We start from the raw sequence: 19,040 nt of genomic DNA, 5'->3' as shown, positions 1-19,040 counted from the left end.
AGTGGTGGAAACAAGCGTCCACCCTCTGATGTCTTTATTAATTATAATGGTGACTGCAGCAGCAGACGGCTGCCCCTCCCTGAGCCTGGTTCTACTGTGGGATTCTTCCTGTGGTGGGAGTTTTTCATCCCCACCATCGCCAAGTGCTTCCTCACAGGGAAACTGAACTTAAGTAGCAAAGACTGAGGATCACTCAGATCTGTTTGGCCACATAGCACACATAGCTACCAAACATCAGCATGGTAAGTGTGATGATATCAGGACACTGATGTTAGCTTCTAGCTTAGCCGCAGGTAATTGAAAAATCTGTGTGTCCATCAGGCCACACAGGCTGTACTTGTTTGTAGCATCAGTCACTGATAATGTTGGTCTTTTTAATTGGATTTGTTGACAGTGAGTACAGAAAATCAGCAGTTTGACCCATAAAATGACAGGATCAGAGAAAAGTTCATTAAAAAATAAATAAATAAACGACAGAAAGAAAATGAAAAAGCTGCCAAAAGCGCGTTTAATTTTCCTCTTACTGTGAGTAAGTGTGCGTGTTGTCTTCCACATGGCTGGCCATGACTAATGAGCATCATTTATCAGTGTCACTTCAGCCACACCGTGCTCCATCAACTATGACCATCTTTATTCTCTGGCTCTGTTTTGAGCTCCTTTTCTCTCCATCTCGTCTTTTACTTCCTCTCTCTCCTGTCCTCCTGCTCTCTCCTATCTTCCCTCAGTTGCAGGTCTCTGTCTCATTTCTCATCTTTCACCACCTGCCTTTGTGTGTCCCCGCCAGGCAAGCCGGTGTCTGCACCGACACATACACAGCAGCTCTGAGTTACTTCAAAAGTATTTGAGAGCGAACGGAGAAACTAATGGACTCTGCCGTATGTGCGTTTACCCGCCGTGGCGCATCATTCAGCGGCGATCTTTTCAGGCTCTGTGCTAAACGCTGCCATCACCAAGGCAACGGGAGTCTTTTTGCCGCGATGCACGCTTGCAAAAAAATAAATGAATAAAACACAGATCCATGCTGAGATGAGCTTATAATGACTGAATATTTAGCATGATAAAGTGCAGTGTGGATTTGGAGTGCCATCAGCTGTCTCCAGATCTCTACAGTGTATTTAGGACTGATGCATCAGCAGTGACTCTCTGCCATTTGCTCCATTATTCTTTGCCTGTGTTGGATTATACGGTTCCCCTGCTGTGTTACACATCTGTTTGATCAGCAGTCTGAGGGGGACATTTAAAGCCAGTTTATCATTAGATGTGTGTGTGTGTGTGTGTGTGTGTGTGTGTGTGTGTGTGTGTGTGTGTGTGTGTGTGTGTGTGTGTGTGTGTACCTGATGATGTCTATGTGTCCATTCTTAGCAGCTAGATGCAGCGGAGACGTCCCATTAGGGTCGGTCGTGTCTCCTTTTTTGGGCTCCAGCAAAGCAGCGCACATGTTACTAGACAGCAACAACTGGACCACCTTACACACACATAAACAAAGAGAAGATAAGCAACTCATTGTTGCAATCTTGTTGACGAATACTGATTGAAACCGTAGGTTCTTACCCCAACTCTGCCGAACTCACAGGCCAGGTCCAGAGGGGTTTTCCCTGCGTTATCCACGATGCACGGGTTGGACTGGTGCTGCAGCAGCATCTCAGACTGGAGACGGGGCACACAGACACATGAGACAAAAATCCATACGCTCAAAGGGCAAAGAAAAGGGCACGAGTATCACAAGGATCACAATGTGAGAAAACAGCCTCTCACAAAACAGAGATGAAGACGTAGAATCAGAGCGCTTTTCAATACTGAGCTGTTTCCCTTATGACACAGACTTTTGTAGGCTTTTCTTTTTTTAAATAAACAATTTTAATACTGAGGGGGAAACTCCCACTAGGTTTATATCTGGGACTCTCCACCATTTGACCTTAGAACTGAAGAAGCTTCTCGGATGAGAGGTGAAACGTCTTCAAGCAACTTAAAGAAGTCCAGACGCTTTTCTTTCCAAGCTCCTTTGACTTTAATACTGAGGGTTTTTTCAGAAGTTACATTTTAACAGGCTTCTGACAAACACCATTTCCCATGATCCTCTACAAAGCAAAACTCTTAATTTGAAAAGCTCTGAAGGTAGCATTGAGCGTTTACTCGATCCACGCCACAGGAAGAAAAGAGTAAGGAGTGTAAAGGTGCGTTCGCCAGCTTGGTAACTAGATCGTTTGCAAAGCAAATTAAAGGAAGGATCAGTGTCTCAGCAAGGAGCCGCCCGAACAGCTTCAACCTGCTTCAGCACATATTGTCCAAGATTTTGTAAATGATCTGCAGGGATGAATACCATACTTCCCCGTTTGGTGTTGTGATGATGGCGAAGTCTTACCAGCGATTGCAAATAAAGTTTGTGGCGCACTCAGTCGGGTTGAGACCTGCTCTGCAGGACAAACTCTATGACAACAGAAAGTTGTTTCCAGCACAGGGCTCGAGAGTGCGACCACATTTCTCAATGGTGCGACTAAAAGAAATCCCAGGTCGCACCGGTGCGACCAGCTGTTCAAGTAAAAAAAGGTCTCTGCAACTCTGAAAGTCTGTGTGGTCAACAACAGACACACATCAGGCCCATATCGTGCTCTAAACCAATCAGAGATCAGATGCCCAATGTAAGATGCTCAGATATTAAGATGTTCACTTTGAGGCACTTTTAATTTTGACTTTCATTTTTGGAAATGTTTCATCACATTTGATCTCTGATGTGAAATGACCCGTCCATGTGAGGAGCCAAGTGGGCACAAACCGTGCCAGCCCACGTCCCCTGCAGCACAACAGCACTACTGTCAGCTTTTCCATTTAATTTGTAATACAGTAAATAACTCATCCATTACGTAACGCCCTCGGGATTTCATAATGGAACACAAACATAAAACAGCATCGATGGAAGGCACAGCACAATCCCAGAATGTGACGCCTCACATGTTAGAGACTCCATTCTACATTATGCTGCATAAAAATACTATAAAAATGTTTTGCTCTCTCGTTAGACTGGATCAAGTGTGCAGAACAATAAGATGTGCAAAGGTTTCAACACACTGAAGGCTGCATGGGTCTGTTAAAGGGACGGCCTTCTGACATTCAGACACAGGTCAGTTTGACTTCGTAGGCTATAAATGTTTACAGCTGACGATGTTTGTTAAGAAAAAAGAAGAATTCAGTAAATGCTGAGAGCGAGGCTGCACCACAGCAAGCAGTTCATTATGTTTTCCTTTCTTTGCAGCTTAAAATGAACAAATGAGAACGATACTGTGGGCTGAAGCCTCTAGTGTCTGTGTTTTTAAATGTCTCCTGAATCCTTTCAGTTTGCTTTGTTGGATTATAAATGATTCATTTTTCATCTGTAGTCAGTTTCTGTAACTTTTTCTATTTGATCTTCCACATGGAGAGCGGCTGCAGAGTAAAGCTTCAGTCCAGTTTGTTACCCTCTATAATCACAGATATTTAATCAAGTAGCAGCAGCGCGTCTCCAGCTGTGGAAACGCACATCTCTTCTTTTCTCTACTGCATGTTACCTGCTGCAGTTGATCTGCTATATTTGACTGTTGTTTCTCTGCTAAGCCTGCTTAAGTACAGATTTAGTAGTTTGTTTACATTTACTGCTAATTGTGCCGATATATAAAAGCATGTGTGACTCCAGCCCATTTAAAGCAGTAGACATGCTCCTCGAAACAACTGCCCTTTATTTCACCTCTGTGACTTTTCTCTCCTCTGTTCTTCGCTCAGTTAGTTTGTGCAGACAGATGTCTTTGGTGCTGAGCATGGCCACATCCTGCTGGCCATGCTCAGCTGACTAGTGCAGAATAACTAATGGCCACAATATGTTACGCTAAAGCAAATAATATTGAGATTAGCATCTTCCTCCTGTGCTGCTCTCGTGCAGTGTTTGCTTCTTTGGTAAAACTACATGATACTCACCACATCATAGTGGCCGTGCTGTGCTGACAAGTGGAGAGGAATTTGTCCTTCGTCTGATTGGCCGTTGACAGACGAACCCGATTTCAGCAGCATCTTCATGGGCTCTGCCTTCCCCTGCCAGGCTGCGTAGTGCAGCGGCCGCATACCTGCAGACCCACAGCGCGTAAACACAGGACGTGTCCATCGCACGCTCAGCTGCAGTACATCATCATGTGTTTCTTTACCTTTCTGGTCTCTGATGTCGACAGCAGCCTGTGACTCCAGCAGCAGAGAGATGAGCTCCAGGTTCCCATTAAGGGCAGCATGATGCAGCGGAGAAAACCTGTAGCACACACACACACACAGGTCACTGATAAACGGCGAGGCTTGGCGTGACAAATAGATTTAATAGCAGCTGATTAGGCTACAGCTGTATCTGCTGCAGAGCTACAAACTCCAGCGCAGCAGCAGAGATGAGATGGTGGGATACAGTCACAGGAGGAGAAGTATTTCATCAAGGAAAGGACGCGGTGACTGTGCACAAGGATAAAAAGCAAGCAGATGAGACCGATACGTCAGCCTTGATGTATCAGCCTAAGAGAGCGTCTGAGGAGGAGACGACAGGCAAACGTAAATGAAAGCAGGGATAAAACAGCCTGTTTCTGAGCCTTCCTAACATGCACACCTTCTATCTGACTCCGATCTGCTGTGACATGTGTGTCCTCGCTCCTCTGCCTGATTTGCTCCTGGCTGTCAAACACTGTCACAGTCGAGCTCGAGGAGCGTCTGCAGTTACCGTGACAGCGAACGTGTCTCCTGTTAAAATGCAGCCACATGAAATTTCAAACACACACACAAATATAATAAATAATATTTAACTTTTATTGGATGGAAACAGTCCAACTTTTATTAGACTGGAGAAAAAAAGATCCAAAGAAAAGTGAGCTGAACGGAGCCGTTCGTTAACCTGTGCTTAAGCATGTTTTACACCGCGGGTGTTAAACATGTCTGACACCACCGTGTTGGTGACCAGGAATCTGGCAGGAGTGACCGATCAGAGCATGCACACAGAAAGCTGAGAAATCTGCACATTATCTGATTGACTCATACGTATATAAATACATACAGTGTTGTGCACAAGACACAAGGAGCTATTTTGAATGCCTCCTTATTTTGTGCTTACTTCAAATGTTTAGTACATTTAGTAACCTTGATTTGTTAAATCATCAGTGGGCGGTGTTTTACCAGTGGCTGAGTTCACAGGTTTTCTGACGTGCGATGAACCACTTGCTATTTCCTCAAAAGACTGAACTGATTGCACTATAACTGGCAGCTGAAATCATACATGTTTTGGACACGGAGGGATTGTTTCTTCACATTCATCCGACAGCTTCAGCTAACTCGTGAAAGATTCAAAGTATTTTAAACAGGAATTTACGAGAAGCACCTGTGAAGAGGTTGTGATTCGAGTTTGATTGGTTCATGCTGAGGAGCATTTCTACTGCGGGACCCACCACACACACTCTGGCCTCCAGCTGGTTGTATTTTGGTTGTATTCCTATAGAACAGGAAGGTTTCTGAGTGCAAATGTAATAATTAAATGTGAATCTCTGTTAAATATGAACCATTTATCACAGTTATTTGCCCGTTTGACCCATTTAATCGTAGGCTGATTGCAGAATGACGCAACGTTTACAGCAACTTTTTTTTTCCATTTTTTAATTGAATTCGAGAGGTAATTTATAAACAGTTGGTCTGTGTGACCATTCACATTAACACAACATCATGTGATCCCAAAATTAATTTGAATGGTTTAATATTTGCCAATAATCCATCTGCACAGCAAAGCCACTCGTGTAGCTTCAATGTCAGCTTCTAGCACTTGCATAGCACTTTATTCAGCTGACGTGTAGCAACTTGTGCACGTCCACATCTCCCTTCAGTTGCAGCGTATGTGCACTTACATGTGAATAAAAAGGGCTGAGAGAGACTCCAATAACAATATAAAGCATTTCCAGATTCCAGAGTTTTACCTCCAGTTGGCGTTTCACTGACTGGTAATTATGTAACAGACTACATCCTCTCATTTGTTTTAAAGATGCTCTTTTTCTTTTAAAACGTGTCTGTTTTTTTCAGTTCAGGAGCAAAGTAAAAGCAGCATTCTCTGCCTGATAACACAAATCAATGGGTCCTCATGTTTTCAGCTCTCCCGGCTCTATGGGGTGTCCTTGACCTCAGTCTGGATAAATGATGCAATATATCACCATTAAAAAGGCCAAATAATAATACACACAAGGTGCACCTGTGAAATCATTAACAAAACAAAAAGAAAACAAAGGAACATTTTCTGTCTACAGTAGAGATGGACCGATCCGATATTAAGTATCGGTATCGGTCCGATACTGACCTAAATTACTGGATCGGATATCGGAGAAAAATAAAAAATGTAATCCGATCCATTAAATATCACGAAAGCACCTCACAAAACTTGCAACACGCCGTAACTCGCCTCAGAACGTTAGCACGTCGGAGCAGTATGCATCACGTGATAGAGCGGCTGTGGCATGCGGGACCTGTCGGTGGTCTGGATAGCATGTGGAGCTTCGCTAGCAACCCGGCATTTCATCTCCGACAAAGTTATCCCCGAGAGAAGTAAAGCAAGTGTGTAAGTCCATCTCTGAATGTTTGTAAAGCATTCCTGCGTTAAGCTTAACAAGCGACTGCCTCTTCTTGCTGCTACTTCAATCATGAAACTGCTTAATGATCAGCTGATCGGCTTTTCTGTCGCGAGTCCGTCTCTTGTTTGCTTTTGGCCCACTTTGCACCAGAAAGAGGAAACCAGCGGCTGAACAACAGCAGCACGTTTAAGCTTGATCAGCTGTTGTTAGAATGTATTTAATATTACTTTCTACACCAGGATCTTTTTCTACGTAGCTGACGTAACTGTGCAGGGGCGGATCTAGCAAAGTTTAGCCAGGGGGGCCGATAGGGCATGACCAGGGAAAAGGGGGCACAAAGACATACTTTTCTTTCTTATTCTCATTTAAAATGTCGAGCTTTTAATAAATAATTATCTGACACCCAAAGTTTTAATTTGATGTAAAATGAATAGAAGTCAATTACTGTATATAGTAACTATTAAGTCTAATATATATACCCTAGTAAGCTATAGTACTTTTTCCTTTGGGAAGGTACCATCTGTGCAGTCTGCAATTTTGTTGAAGAAAGATGTTGAATCTATTTAATATTTCTTGAAAAATAATTGATTTCTGTGCATTTTTTTTTCACACTGCATCAAATTAAGGTTGATTACGTCGATTAAGCATCATGAGGTGGAGCGTGAGGGGTGGTTCCCTATTTTTTATTTATTTATTTTTGTTGTTGCTGGGAGTTGGAACCCTATTAGTTAGGTTGCTTAATATTTACGCTAAGTACTCTTTAAAATACCAGAATAGGGAGGATGGTGTAGGTTTAAGTTTATTAGATTGATCAGTATTGCTGAACTATGAAATTTTTTTTTTTGCATACAGGTATAACAGAATAGCTTTAGTGTAGTTGTTGTTTTAAACTTGAGTATGAACTTATACAAAATGCAGCAAGATATTAAAAAAACAGTTTTGTTGATTAAAAAACACTATATCGGATTCATATCGGTATCGGCAGATATCCAAATTTATGATATCGGTATCGGACATAAAAAAGTGGTATCGTGCCATCTCTAGTCTACAGGTTTGTGCACACGTCTGTCACTCTTACATCTTCCTCCACAAGAACTCGTCTCGTAGTTGGAGATTTGTTTGTGGGTGTATCGCATTTAATGATGTCGCAGAAAGAAATCATAAATGTAAATGCAAATTATGAGGTTGAAGCTGGGGACTAAAGGAAAGCAGCACCACTGAAATAACACAAAAACCAAAGCGACGACAGTCGTCTGTAGACAGAACAAAGGACAGGAGACAGGAAACAAAACTGGAAATTCACATCTTTTTACAGACAAGCTTTCTGGATGTGGCCGTGTGAGGCGTGTGCATCGACAACGAGCTGTGTCATAATCCTCTGCATCTCCGCAGCGACTCGTCTTCTTCCATTCGTGTTTAACTGCAGGGTTAAAAAAGGATAGTCTTACATAATGCTGCAATAGGCTGAGCCGGAAAGAAATGTGTGTGTCTGTGTGTGTGTGGGTCTCAAGACTGTGTCAGTGGGGTGTATGTTTAGGGGGAGGGAAGCCCTTGGTTTTGGCAAGTACTCTAGTAAAACCTTCCATGAAATATTCATACGCTTCTCCTGTTATTCTTCCTCATTTAAACCAAACCCTCGTCTGTCTCACTCTCAGCAGCTGATACGACGTCTCTCTGCAGCCTCATCCTTCCTCTCCAGGGTGTTCCTCGCTGCCTCATCTCTTTGAACTCTTTTTCTCCACTGTTTCCATCTTTTGCTTGCAGTTCCTGAGCCCCAAAGTCCTCCAGCAACGACTGTGCAGCCAGTTATGCTACACTCTTCATACTATGGAGGCACCTGTCTGTCTTTGAGTAGTGATGGTGTGCTTATAGACATGAAAACAAAGGGAGATATTTGGAAATACCAAACACTTTCCAAACATTTCAATGTATTCTGCATTCTCTGATATGTTATCTTAGATTAGCACAAAGTCGTACTTCTCTCTCTTTTGAAAGGTTTTTGCGGTTTTGAGATCCTGATGCTCCATCTGTAAATGTGTAAAGACAAAGGTTGTCCAAAAAATCGATGTAACGTCACTGCAACGCTGAATAAAGTTCTGTGTGTGGTCTGGCTCCAAACATGCTTTCCAAATACAACACTGACATTTTGTAATGTGTTTGCAGCTCTGTATTTACCACACGGCTAAATCCTGCTGGAGTGCCCCTTTAAAACACTAGCAGCTAAAGACAAATACAACACAAGCCACAACCCGCTCTCAAAGACAACACTGCACGCTGTTCTTGAATCCATATCCTACATCCATGTCAGACACCAGGGAGGCTGCTTTAATATCTCGGGTTTTCACCTGCTGCCTGTTTATTTATTTTTCTCCTATGAGCCTCACGAACGCGTCTCTTTCCCTCCTTCTCTTCATTTTTATGCCTTTACTCCAAATCAGCTTTATAACTCCTCTGCCCTGTAAGCACACAGTCTGTTCATGCAGTTTTGCTGCGAGCCTTGTACCGGCCCTTTTCACCTGTCGCACCCACACACACACACACACACACACACACACACACACTGTAAAGCCACATGGCTTGACCCATTTTCAGTAATGAGACATTTCTTATGCCTGTCAAGCTTTCCCGAGAAGCACGCCGCTCCAACAATCACACACTGGACTGAGGAGAGAGAAGAAAGGAAGGACGCCAGTCTGTCTCGTCACTCGTCTCTCCCGTCTGCTGGCGCGCAGTTCAGACGAGCTGCGTCTATGACAAACCGCATGTAAACCTGTTAATGTGTGTGCGTGTGTTGTTGCCAGCTCCTGGCTCGCATATCACGCCGTCCTGTGTCTCTGTTGTCTGCTAATCAATGTCTGTCACGTTGCCTGTACAGAAAGTGTGGGTCCTTTAGTTTCTCCTACTTTTTTCAGGCCATTAAACGCACCACGCACACCCTTCTGCACATAATACCGGCTTTGTTTATTTATGCTTTTTATTCTTTTAGTTTAGTGATTTATTGCATTTATTGTTTGTGTGTTGTCCTCAAAGTAAGAATGTCATTGCTCAGCATATACACAGATAGTGATCCCTCTCAATAGAAGAATGTGCTGTTTTAATACTCTGATTACTTCATTTTCAGCTCCTGAAGATTCACAAATAATCTAAAACCACCAGCAGCTACAATAACGAGCCACTGGGCAACGAGCTGCTTCTATAACAGCTCCTCTGCCTGCTGTGGGCAATGAAATAGTTGTCGTTGTCATAATTACAAGGACTGAGAAGAATTTCCAGTGGACCTGTGCTGTTGTGGGCCCACTGTGGGCTATTAATATTGCAGCAGGCTTAGCTGACAGATGACAGTCACACGCACACACTGGTTAGGTCACAACCCAGTTAAAAGTAGGGGAGAAAAACGTGTGGCTGCTTCCCAATGTGGTACAGTTCACCATGGACCTGACCTGAAAAGAGCTGCTATTCTCTAAATAACCCGTCCTGTACAAATAAACTCTGTTTGCTCGTGTGCTTAGTTTATGTGTACATGTCCAAACAAGCTCGACATGTTAAACCTTTAGTTTTACTAACTCTCACTGTAGGTTACCTCCTTAAACACACACACACAGTCTATTCATTTAATTGCCTTCGAGCCTAGCTTTTTATGTACGGAGAAATTATTAGCTCTTGTTGGTCATGGTCCAGGCTGGCTGCTACTTCGTGGGGAATGTTTTTCCATTCCTGCCTCTAAATCCAGGTGTTTCCCTCCTTAGGCGGAGTTCCCATTTCCTGCTCTTGCTCATCTTACCTGCAGGTCATCATCATCATCATCATCATCACCATCGGAGCCAGTATTTAAGGACCAGCTCGAGCTGGTCTTCACCTGACCGTCTACCTGTGTCGTCTGTGATCCACGGCCCAGCTTCTCCACCGGACACTCACCTGGCCGCTCGCTCTAGATATCCTGCAAACCCACCCAACCCAATTCTCCTCTTTTATCAGTGAAACCACCCCCTGCATGTGATTACCTGTTAACCAGATGTTTAACCTGACTTTGACAACAAAGGTGAAAATGAAATAAAGGAGGAGCTTGCCTAACATGTGGGTTACAGTTGCTCCAAGACAGCAACAGTAACAGATTAAACTAATTAAATAATACATATATACCAGTTTACAAATTTAAGAAACAGCACTAATATATACAGATCACTCAGTTATAAATATCAAGAGTATTACACAAGTTAAATCAATATGATTGACGTTTAATTCTAACCTGTGAAACGTTGTCATTTGTTAACCGCGTTGTATGAAGCTTTAAATATGCCAAAGATAGCAGTTTGACAAGTATAAAATAGTATTTTTGCACCAAAGGTGCCACCTCTGCCTGCCGGTGGTGCATACTGCGCTCGTCCTTCCATATAAAATTATTTAACCTCTTTTTGGTTAAATCATTTGTATTGATTTGACTTGTTCTAGTTCCAGCCAATTCAAAAAGCCAATTCATCGTAGCGTTTTTAGGCCTTATATCTTTAAGTAGCATGTTCAGTGTGTTTATTTCCAGAAAAGCCTCCGTCCTCTGTGATACTTTCCAACAGCAAACCTCTACGCGTGCACAAACACACCCACTACAGTGAATACATAATGGCAGCTCTTCTGTAATGTCCTCTCATGTCTCAGTGGACATCTCCTTGTCAGGCTTTATAAAGAGGAATCTTCATCCTCGGTAAGTGGTTTGTTGTTGTCAGGTCGCTTGTGTCAATCGTACACATGTGAAAAGCCTTTGCTCTAATTTCTCATTTCCTCTGTTTTCAAAATATCTAAATATAACCAAGCGAGCATTTTTTTTATAGATTCCTGCTGTTTGTAATCACAGTGCAACACCAGCCTCCATTTTCACTCTGGAAACGTTGTTTTGTGCACATGCACTGACGATGAAAGTTGCCAGCTATGACACGAGCTTCTTCTTTCTTCTTTTGCAGTTCATTAGGAGTCTTCGAGCCGCTGCCAAGAGGAGCAAATGAATCTAAAGTGAATCAGTTTATGCAGACTCATTACGTGCAATATTTATCCTGACCCATACATTTCTCTCAGAAACAATATTCATGAGTTATTTGTGCCTCATACCAGCCGTGTTAGCATCACCCGTACTCATTACTGTGAGAGGAATTAGGGGGCAAACAGGCAATAACAGTAAACACACTAATTAGATTAAACTGTTTAGTTTCACTCAGAGTGGGAACGCTGCTCTGCAAGGATTACTCTTCATCTTTATCTTTGCAGAGGCCACTGTGTTTCGCACGCTTCGCAGTCTTTTTTAGCTCAGTTTAAATCATCCTCACCAGCTGAAGCTGGCATGAGTCGAGCTCCAAGGAATTTCTATCTTCTCTTGTTTCCTGCTGCATTAAGTAGACAATCATGGATGAAGTGACAGTGAGTGAGCCAGACTGACGGAAAAAAGACGGACCACCGTGGAAGGAGAAGCAAAAAACAAGCGCGCTCAGGATTCGTGGGAACTCCTGGTACAAATGCTGATATTTATACTTGCATTCTAACTTAATTAAAGTTCACTCATGCATTTACATTTTTGTCCACTTTGTCTTTTGAGCTAAATTGTTTAATTTCTTTTTCTTTTACAGTAGTACATGCTGATGAATTTAATTTCACTAAGTACCAGTTTTCAGAGCAGCGTGTCGTGTACATCAATTAAAACAAGTACAGCGAAGTCAAAGCGATTCTGTTACAGCATCAGTCAAAAATGAGCTGGGTTATAGTTGCAATGTGCAAACGATTCCAGCCCAGAACTAATCTAGAGGAGTGGCACACAAAGGAACAAATGCTTGGAGATCCACTGTTTAAACCGCATAGTTTTGGTATTCAGAAGTTAGTCCCTGCCTCTCTTGTGGGTGGTCTTACTTACTGGCTGGTCAGGCGTTGGAGCCATTTGGGGAAAAATGTAACCACAAGCAAAATTAGGTTGCTGTTGAACTCCAGAGATTCAGGACTCCTACTGCTCCTCTTTCCACAAGGTTAGGGCATGGTGGAAATGGTACAAGAATACAAATACCCAAGAGATCACTTAAATAAGAAGGTAGATTGGTCCACGTACTCTGGATACATGAAGGTTAATTCCCCACTCACCATGCGGACCAGTCTTTATCGTTCGAGCTCAGGTCGTCGACCAAAGGGCTGGGAGCAAGAGGGTCCTGCACCCTTCCAAGGACAGCAATCTTCTGGACAGAGATCTCAGATGTCGCTCCTGGAATCTGCTGGAGCCACTTGCCAAGGTTGGGGGTCACTGCCCTGAGTGCTCAGATGTTCTCTAGCTAGTTAGCAATCACTAGTTTGTCCATATATATCTGGAAATTTCACAGGATCTTAGATCAGTCATTCTTGACCACCCTGGGGGCGTCTCCCAGTTTGACCTCGGGACTTCCAGGCCTTACTCGGCACAGATGTTCCTGTACACTATGCCGGCCACTTGGTTATGGCGTTCCATGTATGCCCTGCCTGCTGGCATCCTGCACCCTGCTGTTATGTGCTGGGTTGTCTCAGGGGCATCTTTACACAGCCTGCGCTTGCACAGACAGAACCCAGCCTCTATGGATCTTGTGCTAGGAGCTTGTTCCTGTGCTGCTGTGATTAGTGCTTCTGTGCTGTCTTTCAGTCCAGCCGCTGATATTATTTATCGATATCAGCTGCTATTCCATGCATTTCTTCCATGATGGCTCCCCTTCTTACTCCTCTCTTTCCTCTGGTTTCTGCTGCCTGAAGTATTCACGAAGCACACAATCACTTATGGCCATCTTCCTGATGTACACATGGACCTTTATTGTTTTATGTTGGATAGTGGTTGTGACACTCACCAGTCTTTGGCCTCCTTCCTTCCGCTACAGTCTCAGGATGCTGGACTTGGAATAAAACCCTCCATGCATGGTCAGGTGCTTCCTTGTCTTGATGTCATTGGTCCATCTCCTCCTTTGGCCACCCTTTCATCCCAGCGGGTATCTAACCACCAGCAGGGCATAGGTGCTAATTGTCCTGATCTTGTTCTTCCCATTCAACAGACTCTTCAGGCATTCCCTTACACCCTGTCGGCATTTGGTGGTTGCAGCTTTCCCAGCGGCCTCTTCCTGATTACCATTTGCCTGTGGGATTCCAGGATACTTAGCTATCCTCAATCTCTGCAATGTTGCTTTCTGGTAGTACAATCCTCTCAGCTCTATGAGAAGAGTGTTAATCACAGGGAGTAGGGCTCAATGTAAAAATGTAGTTTCCTGTTTTGGTTTAGAAAGTATTGTCCATCCATCCATCCATCTTCATCCGCTTATCCGAGGTCGGGTCGCGGGGGCAGCAGCCTAAGCAAAGAGGTCCAGACCTCCCTCTCCCCAGCCACCTCCTCCAGCTTGTCCGGGGGAATACCAAGGCGTTCCCAGGCCAGCCGAGAGATATAATCTCTCCAGCGTGTCCTGGGTCTGCCCCGGGGCCTCCTCCCGGTGGGACATGCCTGGAACACCTCGCCCAGGAGGCGCCCAGGGGGCATCCTTGCCAGATGCCCGAACCACCTCAGCTGGCTCCTTTCGATGTGGAGCAGCAGCTGCTCTACTCTGAGCCCCTCCCGGATGGCCGAACTTCTCACCCTATCTCTAAGGGAGAGGCCAGCCCCTCCCTATTGTTTTATTTAAAAATGACTAAGTGGCTCTCAAATACAGCCCAGAATTATCTAGATCCATGCAAGTGTTCCACCTACTGTCATTTCCACCAAGAGTAACACATGTTGGGATGCACTGAGAGATATAACCTAACTTTAGTTAGCAGTTCATGCATCTGAAAGAATGCACATCGAAGACACTCCTGCAGCAGCCTCGCTCGTTTGGCTAATTTTCTATCAATTTCTTGATTCCCATCAGGGGTCGGCTACGTTTTTTTGTGGTTCTGTTAGTAACACAAGAATTGTTGGATATGATTCATAGGCGAGGGTGCATATTAGAAAGGAGGAATAGAGAGCTAGCATGTGAATGAGGGTGAAGTGAGTCACCGGGAGAATTTAAAGTTGATTTACTGATCGTTTCATGGCCGTCGCATTCTGACGGCCCAATAACAAGCACTCGCAGCCTCCATTTCCACCTCCGCACAATCCTTTACAACCCTCATTAAACCCAACTCAAACATAACTGTAACACAACAAAGAGAAGACATAGAAAGAATATCATAACGTCTCTCCTTTGTTGTTTTCTTGGAAGTGTGTTTCAGATGACGCTGTGTTTTTTTTTAACCATCATTGATTGTTGTGAAGTGCAAAAAGGTGCTAGCAGGGGATTTACAGTATGCCGTCTGGGACACTCGTTTGACGAATGTCTGCCTTAAAGCAATGGTTTATTTATTCATGCAGCTAATCTTTAAGGAAAATGTGCTTGTTATAAACTGAATGTATATTAATCAAGTAATTTTCATTTAACCATATTCCATTAAATTCAGCATTTCACATTGTACTCATGTAACAAACGTACAGGAGAAAATTTATTGTAATCAAACTAGTTAAAGTCAGTATTTTGTTTCACATAACCAGGCTTGAATGGAAAACTTGAGTATAAGTGATTTTTATAAGACAACTGCACAGATATATCTGATAAAAATGTTGTTTCCTTTTTATTTTTGCATGGTTTTAGTTATTTCACTGCAATGTACATGTCATTGTTGGATAGGTCCTTTGGCATGTTTATAAAGGGTGACGGGTCAAGTCAGCTTTATTTGTATAGCTCAATATGTCAGATCACAGGCTTGCCTCAAGAGGCTGCACAGCCTGAACAGTACGAAACACCCTCTGTCCTATGACTGATCCGGATGAAGAAAAATAGTTCTCTCATAATCTGTTCTGCCTAGGAAGGTCTGGAGAATTTCTTCTAGATGAGTGCCTAAATGCAGTTTGTCTTGCTCCATAGCATTCTTGACACTATGCGGTCGTTAAGTCTGACGTCACTAGCCGTGTCTGGGCCTAAACTCCGCTGCAGGTCCATATATCAAACGATCACTATGGCATTACTGAGAGTTGAAAAACTGTCTAAAGTCTTTCATCTTTAATAAAATGATCAGCGTTCTGCTCTACCAGGTGTAACAATTGAGTTTAACATCCAGGCATCCATGAAAACGGAATTTATGACATTTAACGGAGTTAGAAGTTAGCAGGGAGTTAGCTCGCTAGCTTCTATCTAAATACAATATAGCATGTCCTGACTGCGGGGTTTTGGAAACAAATTAAAACGTACAGCTCTGTTATCACTTCCAACATAAATGAAGACAGAAAACTAAACAGCAGTGACGTTTGTAGGGTTACTGAAGTTGGGCTAGCTGGTATATAATGATGTGCTACGTGACCGCTAGCGACACAGCTATGTTAGCATAATATAAACAAGCTAACTTTTTTCCACTCGATAAAAGTTAACGTGAGTGTTCTCGGTGGTCAGGAACAAATGTAATCGCATGGCAGGATGCTGTAAAAGGACCAAACTTCAGCCAGGAGAACAACTGAGATAATCCATCCACAATACGAGGTTAGTCATTCATATACTGCTGCATGGGCTGGGCTGTAGTACATCCTAAGGTTTTAAAAACTGAGCTTAAATAAATGATTAGCGGTAATAAAAGCCGAGGGAGGTCAACAGTGATCACTGACTGTTTTAGGAGCTTTTTGAGATCAAATAGAAGAAAATACAAAACATTAAACATGTTAACAACACAAAAGCCATATTAAACGCAGACTACTTTAGGCCCGGAAGTAGGATTCGTCGCGTCATCACTGAACAACCGGATGAAGCGAGAACAGTCTGAAACAGTCTGCTGAAGGGTTTAAGAAGCCTGCAAGAGCCCTGAAATTGGTAGCATTTGATGCAGAATCTAAGCCCTCTGCTGTTTACAGGCTACTGCACCATAAATGTGATCCCGTATATCAGCGGTCCCCAACCTTTTTTGTGCCACAGACCGGTTTAATGTCAGACAATATTTCACGGACCGGCCTTTAAGATGTCGCAGATAAATAAAACACAAAAAAAAAGATACGACCAAGACAAAAACTGTGGTATATTGTACATGTAATAATAAACACGAATCCATGGTGTAATTGTGTAACTTTATTAGCAGCGTCCTCCTGAAATGCGCCAACAACATTGAGAGTAACGTCCTCCTCTCTGCCCCTTAATGCTCTCTGGTCGCTATGGTAACACGTAAATATTTATTTCAAAATAAGACACACAACTACAACACGGGATGAAAACCCTGAAAACCATAAATTTCACACCCGAGCCTCAACTCTTGCGGCCCGGGACCAAATGATTCACGGCCCGGTACCAGTCCGGGGCCTGGGAACCGCTGCTGTATATGACATCAAGGTATATAAACCGTGGTGGATTTCATATTAAACATGACCATTAAATCAAGGGATCATTGCAGGTACAAATGAGCCAAAAGCTCAGCCCACATCCCCAATACGGTCACCTCAGGCATACAACTCTGGCTGCGAGCACAGAAGCTCCACCCACTATTCAAATTAAAATAAATGTTTTGGTTGCAAGGGACAGCCAATCAGAAGAGAGATAGCTTAAAGGGAATGGAACTAAAACTGCATGGTCTCTGAGGGACACCAAGACCTATTGCAAGATACAAGGGGATTATTTCGGACAACTAATCATGCAAAGCTACTCTATTACAGACAAAGATGAAGATGTATGGAGCTGGAGGTTAAAATGTAGCAATTCTGGATTCTTTTCCCTTCAACTTCAGAACAATAACCCATAATGACAAACTAAAACCATGTTTGTAGAGTTTTACAAATCATATCAGGATGCAAACAGGTACCAGACCTCTCTGTAGACCTCTGGTATTAAACTGTGGTGAGACATAGAGCATAAAATCACTTTTAAAGTTTTATGTGTTCCCAGGAGAACCCTGACTTTTGATTGAAGTGAAATTTTATCAGTTTTATCTATTTAACTTTTAATTTTTAACACATTAAGTTGTCATTACTGTAAAGCACCTTTTACACACTGACGCTAAAACATACTTAAAGATCAAACATGTAATATCAGGTCTATAAAATCAAATGAAAGAAATACCATTAAGTTTATGAAAACGATGAGAAGCATTTTTGAAACAGACTTCACTTCTGTCACATTATGCTGAGCCAGAATCCCAGATCAGCCACGGCTTCATTTCTCTTTGAAATACTCGCAGGAGAAACAGCCACAAACCAACCAAGGACGACTGAAAATAAACTGCACGATGAGTTTAGCGTTAACCTTCAGACTGCAATATGATCCATATGTGAAACACGGGGAAAAACAACAACATCATTGCACTGCATTTCCACTACATTGCGTTAAAGTGATGCAAGTCGTCTCCACAGCCTGTTTAATGACGGCCATATCAACCCCTGACTTTTTTTTTGGCCCTCCTTTCCTCCACCTGTCTGTGTGAGCTGCCACTCACTTTGATTTCTCGCCAGTTGTAGCCTGCAGACAACAAATCACCTGATTTTTCACATTGAGAATCCCTTTTTATGTTTCCCCAGCCTTTTGTCAAAGAAACAAAAGTCTGTCTCTCCAAATTGTTCCGTTACATAACACACCAGATTGCATGGAAGTGGGCCACAGTTCTGTTTGCAGTTTTGTTTTACCATCGTCTGGTGGATTTCAAGTGGCGGCTCCCCAATGAGAGCCGACGGGCCCGTAGCCGCGTACTGGGCGCACGCGATGCTTTCAATGACAAAATGGGAGCAAAGAGGTGAAAGTGCTTAGATGTAATACCTAATATCATGCCTTTAATACTCTCACACGCATAAATAAACACGACATTCTGAGCTGAGTGGTATATGGGCTAATCCCCCAGCTTTTAATACTGTAAAGAGAGAAGTAAAAGCACTATGATAATGCTGCTTGGGGATGCTGTTAAGCAGGAGAAAGGAGGGGGGAAGCTGGCCTGGGATGGGTACAGATGGGATGGAGACATGATATATGGAAGAAGAAAAGGAGGGTAACTCACCCATCTGTATCCTGGAAGTTGACATTCACTTTCTTTGCAGACCCGAGGAGCTCTGAAAGACAAAAAGAGGGAGCATGAGTGGATTTTTGCAGCCCTCAAATATGATAGCAAAAGCCCATCAGGACCTTGTTATGAGCAATATTTAACATTTATGATTGCAACAATATCGTGCTCTAGAGGAACGGTTCATTCATTCCTGAAGCCAGAAACAGCATTTTCCACTTTTCCCCTCACTCATTTCCACCAAACGGAAGCAAAGATCTCATTATGAGGCAAACTGCCATCACATTTCCTCACCTGCTGTTTGCATGAAAGAGTGCCATTACTTCGAGTCCAGCCCCCCATGGTGACAGCACCCTACGTGTCTGTCATTCTAAATATTTACACCATTCAGAGCATGCTCGCTCATGTGTGTGAATTTAGGTAATGTGACAA

At 43.1% G+C, this 19,040-nt stretch overlaps 1 protein-coding gene across 1 annotated transcript in view; it reads right to left on the bottom strand.

The window, feature by feature from the left end:
- Positions 1-19,040, bottom strand: part of caskin1 (CASK interacting protein 1) — a 118,002-nt gene that overhangs the window by 41,644 nt on the left and 57,318 nt on the right. The window contains exons 2-6 of the mRNA XM_042228226.1: positions 18,606-18,657; positions 4,170-4,267; positions 3,946-4,091; positions 1,552-1,647; positions 1,335-1,465 (exon numbers count right to left, since the gene is read on the bottom strand). Coding sequence (XP_042084160.1) covers positions 1,335-1,465; positions 1,552-1,647; positions 3,946-4,091; positions 4,170-4,267; positions 18,606-18,657 — 523 coding nt within the window. The remainder of the gene's footprint in view (positions 1-1,334; positions 1,466-1,551; positions 1,648-3,945; positions 4,092-4,169; positions 4,268-18,605; positions 18,658-19,040) is intronic.

This window comes from Haplochromis burtoni, unplaced genomic scaffold, assembly GCF_018398535.1.
Source record: "Haplochromis burtoni strain Fernald_Lab_line unplaced genomic scaffold, NCSU_Asbu1 Contig_312, whole genome shotgun sequence".
In the NCBI taxonomy this organism is placed as follows: Eukaryota; Metazoa; Chordata; class Actinopteri; order Cichliformes; family Cichlidae; genus Haplochromis; species Haplochromis burtoni.
Note: the sequence above shows the minus strand (reverse complement) of the source record. Positions and strands in the feature narration are given on the sequence as shown.